At 52.1% G+C, this 5266-nt stretch overlaps 1 protein-coding gene across 1 annotated transcript; it reads left to right on the top strand.

Annotated features, from left to right (window-relative positions):
- Window positions 1-947: 947 nt before the first annotated feature.
- LOC308530704 (leukocyte immunoglobulin-like receptor subfamily A member 5) lies at window positions 948-4517 on the top strand (the record flags this gene model as incomplete). Its single annotated transcript, XM_081107392.1, has 5 exons — window positions 948-996; window positions 1209-1244; window positions 1423-1710; window positions 1845-2150; window positions 3727-4517. The coding sequence occupies 5 exons, from the start codon at window positions 948-950 to the stop codon at window positions 3861-3863; spliced, it is 816 nt and encodes a 271-aa protein (XP_080963518.1). The 3' UTR covers window positions 3864-4517.
- Between the last annotated feature and the right edge of the window lie 749 nt (window positions 4518-5266).

Below are 5266 nucleotides of genomic sequence, written 5' to 3'. Positions count from 1 at the left end.
TTAGTAATGCCTGACTGCCTGGCCAGTGAGAGAAGGGAAGGGCAATTCCATTTACAGAGGCTCAGGAAAGGGAAATGTCTTACACAAGCTCACAGAGGTTCTAGAAAAGGCAGAGTCAGAACTGGGCCTTAATTGGGTGAAGTTCTGCCCTGTTCCTCCACCCTCCTCACCTGGGACGGCTGTCATCCTCTGGATTTGGGTTTGGCATGAGGTGGAGGCAGAGCCTGTGGGGTCTGGTGAGACTCAGGTCAATCTCAGAGTTCCCACGGCTTGCTGTCCCCTAGGGCCCACCCTTCAGGGAGGGGCTACTTCCCTTCCTGTGATGCCACTGATGAGGAACCAGTGACATATATCTTGGGGACTGGACCTTGTCACACCCCATTCTTGACTTTGTCCCCCAGGCTCTGTGCAGTTTATGTCGTCTGCACACCGGGGACCACGTGAAGAAGCCCCCCGACGTAGAACCTCGCCACCCTTCTTGGCCTCGGTGAGCTCTGGGGAAAGGAGGAGGGGAGGGGGTGCTAACAGCTCAGTAACCATCCCTGGGCTGACGGGATGGTGAAAGGAAGGGAGAAAATGTGCATGTGTGGAGTCTCAGGAAAGAGAAGGGAACTCCCAAGGTCACACAGACTCTGTGAGAGGCAGGAGCTGGTGCTTCCTTCTGCTCTGCCCTGTGCCCTGCACCCTTGGGGACTGGGACCAGGGTCACCCTCTAGATTGGGGTTGGACAGGAGGTGGAGGCAGAGTGTGGGGGGTCTGCTGAGACTCAGATCTGGTCCTGAAGTCTCAGAACCTGCTGTGTCCTCACCATCCTTCTTGGAGAGCAGAGTGAGGCTGACGAGGAAACAGGGACCTGTCACCTGGAGCCAGGACCCTGTCACACCCGTGCATCTGCTTGTCCTGCTGGGCTCTGCGGACTTCATTCATCATCAGTGCCACTGGGGACCATGGCACACAGCACCACTACCTTTAACTTCATTGTCCTCCTGGGCCTGGGTGAGTTTGTGGGGAAAGGAGGGATGGGGTCCCCTCCCCTCCCAGGTCCTGGTCTTGCAAGAGCCCAGGACTCAGGAGGCTCAGTGGCAACAGGATTTTGGGGGGAGGAGACGTGCTCAGCCCCCGGTCTGTCCCCAGTGCTCCGGGGCCCCAACCAGGCCTGGAGCTTCTGTGTGCGGTCAGGGACGATTCTCACAGGAACTCTCTTCCAGGGCTGTGTCAGGGCCCGTGGGACCAGGTACAGGCAGGTGAGTCTCCTCCCTCTGCTCCCCCAGACCTCCTGCTTTAGCACAGTCACCCCCTGGGCAGCTGTGGAGACATAGGGTTTGGAATAATGGTGACCAATCTGGGAGGGGCCTGGGAGTGACAGCTGGTAAAGGTGGGGAGAAGGACGCCCCTGAGATTTCAGGTCTCATTCCTTTCCAGGAGTTCTTCCCAAACCCTCCATCTGGGCTGACCCAGGCCCCATCATCACCAAGGGGAGCCCCGTGACCATCTGGTGTCAGGGGCCTCTGAAGGCTGGTGCCTACGTGCTGTATAAAGAGAGGCGCTCTGAGCCCTTGGATACGAAGACCCCACTGGACTCCAGCAACAAGGCCGGTTTCCTCATTGGAGCCATGACCCCATCCCACTCAGGCCTGTACCAGTGCGCATATTACACCACTGGGGACATACTGTCAAAGCGGAGTGACCCCCTACTCCTGGTGGTGACAGGTAAGGAAGACAGTGGGTACCCCTCCCCACTGTGGGTTCCATGTCAAAGGCAGAGGGAATAAAGTGTGGCCTCAGGAACACCCTGGGCAGGAGAGTGATGGTCCCTTTAACACACACCCTTTCTCCTCCCTCAGGACTGGGCGATGCACCCTCTCTCTCAGCCCAGCCAAGCCCTGTGGTGGCCTCAGGAGGGAACGTGTCCCTCTCGTGTAGCTCATGGTTCACATCGGGCCCTTTCCATCTCCTGAAGGAGGGAGGGGCTGACCCGCCCCAACGCATGGAAGCAGAATGGAGGATCTATGCTGGGAGGTGGCAGGCCATCTTCCCTCTGGGCCCCGTGAGCCCCTCCCATGGGGGGACCTACAGATGCTATGGTTCTTCCAGCTCCAACCCCAACGTGTGGTCACAGCCCAGTGCCCCTCTGCACATCAAGGTCACAGGTGAGGGACAGGCCCGGATGCATCCCCATCTGTTTCCTGGGCCCAAAATCACGGTGCTCTGTGTCCACTAGGGCCCTGAGGTCATGGGGGTCAGTGACACTCGCCTCTTGGGAGCAGAACCACAGGCGGGAAGTTCAGGGAGGGACATTTGAGACCTCACTTCAGCCCAGGGGGCGATGAGGAGTGTCCCCTGGTGCCACTGTCCCCTCCTCCCAGGTGTGCACAGGGAGCCCACCTTCTTGGCCCAGCCAGGCTCGCTGGTGCTGCCTGGACACAGCCTGACCCTCCAGTGCCACGCGAAGGCCGGCTTTGACACATTCGCTCTGACCAAGGACGAGGGCCCCGCCCACCCCAGCGCCTCTTTTGTTTTATTACGGTTTACTAGGAATGCTCTCTTTCCCTGACTGATACACATCCCCCCATAATTATCTTTTCTCTGACTTTTAACCACATGACACACACTACAAAGGCTTCTTGGTGTCACCCATTTCGATATTAACCCAACTGAGTGACGCTGATCGTTCATGTGCATTTTCTGAATTGTGAGGCTGACATTTAGAGTTATTGCATGGATCACGGTAACAAGGAGATGTCAATAATTTTGTTTATATCTCGGGTTTTATAGCAAATAGAGTAACAGGTTGACATGACTTCCTACTTTGGGTGCTCACTCAATAATGAAATGAGGGGGGTTTTCTCTGTGACTTAAAGTTTGAGCCAGAAGAGTGGACTTCATTGGTTATGACCTTCCTTGTACTTTGAGATTTAAAAAAACTCACACCATTAGCATCCATATGCCAACAATTTTCATCTGGTAAATTATACACCACTGTAGGTATTCATTTGTATAATTGTAGAATAAATGAGTTAAACCCTAGCTGGTTTGGCTCAGTAATGGCGCATCAGCCTATGGAATGAAGGCTCTCAGGTATGATTTTGGCCAATGACACAGGCCCAGGTGGCAGGCTCGGTCCCCAGTAGGGGGTGTGCAGGAAGCAGCCAATCAATGATTCTCTTTCATCATTGATGTATCTATCTATGTCTCTCTCCTTCTCCCTTCCTCTCTGAAATCAAATAAAATATATTTAATAAATAAATAAATGAGTTAATAGAAGAATCAATAGATGAACAATTCCAGGTGACAATGAAAATGCGGATCCCAGAGAGGAGGTGCCTGGGCGGGGTGGGGTGAAGAAGACCCAGCCCAGATTTTCACCCCTTTGTGCTCTTGAGATTCAAGAGTCCCTGACACCAACCCCTCTTCCATGGACCCTGGGTCCCCAGCTGTTGAAAATGTGGAATCTCAGCTGTAGGGGAATAAGCTCATGGGGTCTTGAGTCTCAGGCTGAACATGGAACACACAGCTTTTAGTTATTTCTGAATTGGGACCATTAGTCCCCTCACCCTCAGTTCTTGGGCACAGCTAACTCTTATCAAGGTGACTCAGAACAGGTGCTGAGTTCAGACATCACAGGGATGCTGATGTCAAGAGGAGGTGGGAACCAGGGTTGGCGCCAGAGCCCTGGAGATTTTGGTCTGCCCTGAACTTTCTGACCTTTGTATCCACATTTTCCAGCCTCTGAACCCCAAGACTACACAGTGGAGAATCTCATCCGGATGGGCGTGGCTGGCTTGGTCCTGGTGGTGCTCGGGGTGCTGCTATTTCAGGCTCGAAACGACACCAGAAGGGCCCTCGATGCAGCCAGGATGTGAACACAGAGGGGACAATGCACCGTTCAGAGTGGGGGGGGGGGGGGCCCTGGAGCCCATCTGATGACCCCGGGAGGTGCTGAAAGAGAATGTGGACCGCAGTTGGGGAAACTGTCTGCTGAGAATGTCCAGGGGAGGAGACGTGAGAGGCACGTTTTGGGTGCTGGAGAACGTGGGTCATGTCCCTGTAGAGGGCGCCTCTTCCATCCACATGGGGTGCTCTCCCTGTCTCCCTGACCTTGCTCACTCTCCTTCACTGCCCTTCTATTCTCACCCTGTGACGTGAGGGCCTGTCCCACCTGGCTGGTTTGGATTCCCATCTAAACACCCCTTCATGCTGGGCCACATCTGTCCCAACAAAATGTGGTATCTTCATAACACTGGGATTGTTTATTTTATTTCATTTTTACTTTTTTAACTATATTTTTATTGATTTTAGAGAGAGACGAAGGGAGAGGGATGGACAATAGAAACATTGAGGAGAAAAAAACATCAGCTGCCTCCTGCACGCCCCCTTTTGAGGATGGAGCCCTCCATGCAGGCATGTGCCCTGACCTGGATTTGAACCAGTGACCTCCTGACTCATAGGTTGGTGTTCAACCACTGAGCCACACTGGCTAGGCTGTGGGATTACTTTTAAACCAAGAAGAACTTAGTAAAAAAAAAAAAAAAAAAAAAGAGCTGATACCTGCTCCATGTGGTCCAGCCCACTGCACATCTGCAACCTCCTACCATCTCCATGGGGGTTCTTCTTTGTATCCTTATCTGGGACCTTCTGTTCACCTAGATTCCAGGTGGTTCTTAATGCTGCTTGCTCTGTAGTAGTTGTGATTTCACTGTGGTCTTTGGAGGATTTGAGTACTTCCTTTAAGTCTTCTGCTATCTTGAGCAGAAGTCGTAATACTTTGATAATAAATAAGTAAATTTGAATTGTCGGTATCATTTTATTTAAGTAATGCGTAAGGTTCATTTTAAGTAGCTTTTTATAAATTTTCCAGACCAGTTTTAAATTGATTCAGATTCTTTTGTTTTATACATTTACATCAATCACTTTGGAGGTCAAACGTGCATTTCCAATAGGAACAGTTACCACCATTGTTAATGTTGGTAAACGGGTCTGTAGGCCAATCAGTAGCTGCAACAACCATTCCTCCTGGATCGATAGGGTCACTGTGCCTCAGTGTTTCTACCAAAGGGGCACTGCTGATGCCGGCTGCACTGAAAGGCTCAGCACCACACGTGCCCACAGGGTCAGGAGAAGATCGCCTGAGAAGGCTGTCCAATGTACATGGATCTGAACCCTTGAAGGATCACCTCCTAATAGATCAATTTCCCCAAAAGGATTGTCCTTGAAAGGATCACTGCCAACAAAAATATAAAACTGGAAACAATCCAAGTCTCTACCT

This window comes from Myotis nattereri (assembly GCF_964212035.1).
Source record: "Myotis nattereri genome assembly, chromosome: 15".
Taxonomy (NCBI): domain Eukaryota; kingdom Metazoa; phylum Chordata; class Mammalia; order Chiroptera; family Vespertilionidae; genus Myotis; species Myotis nattereri.
This window is presented reverse-complemented; position numbering and strand designations above follow the sequence as displayed.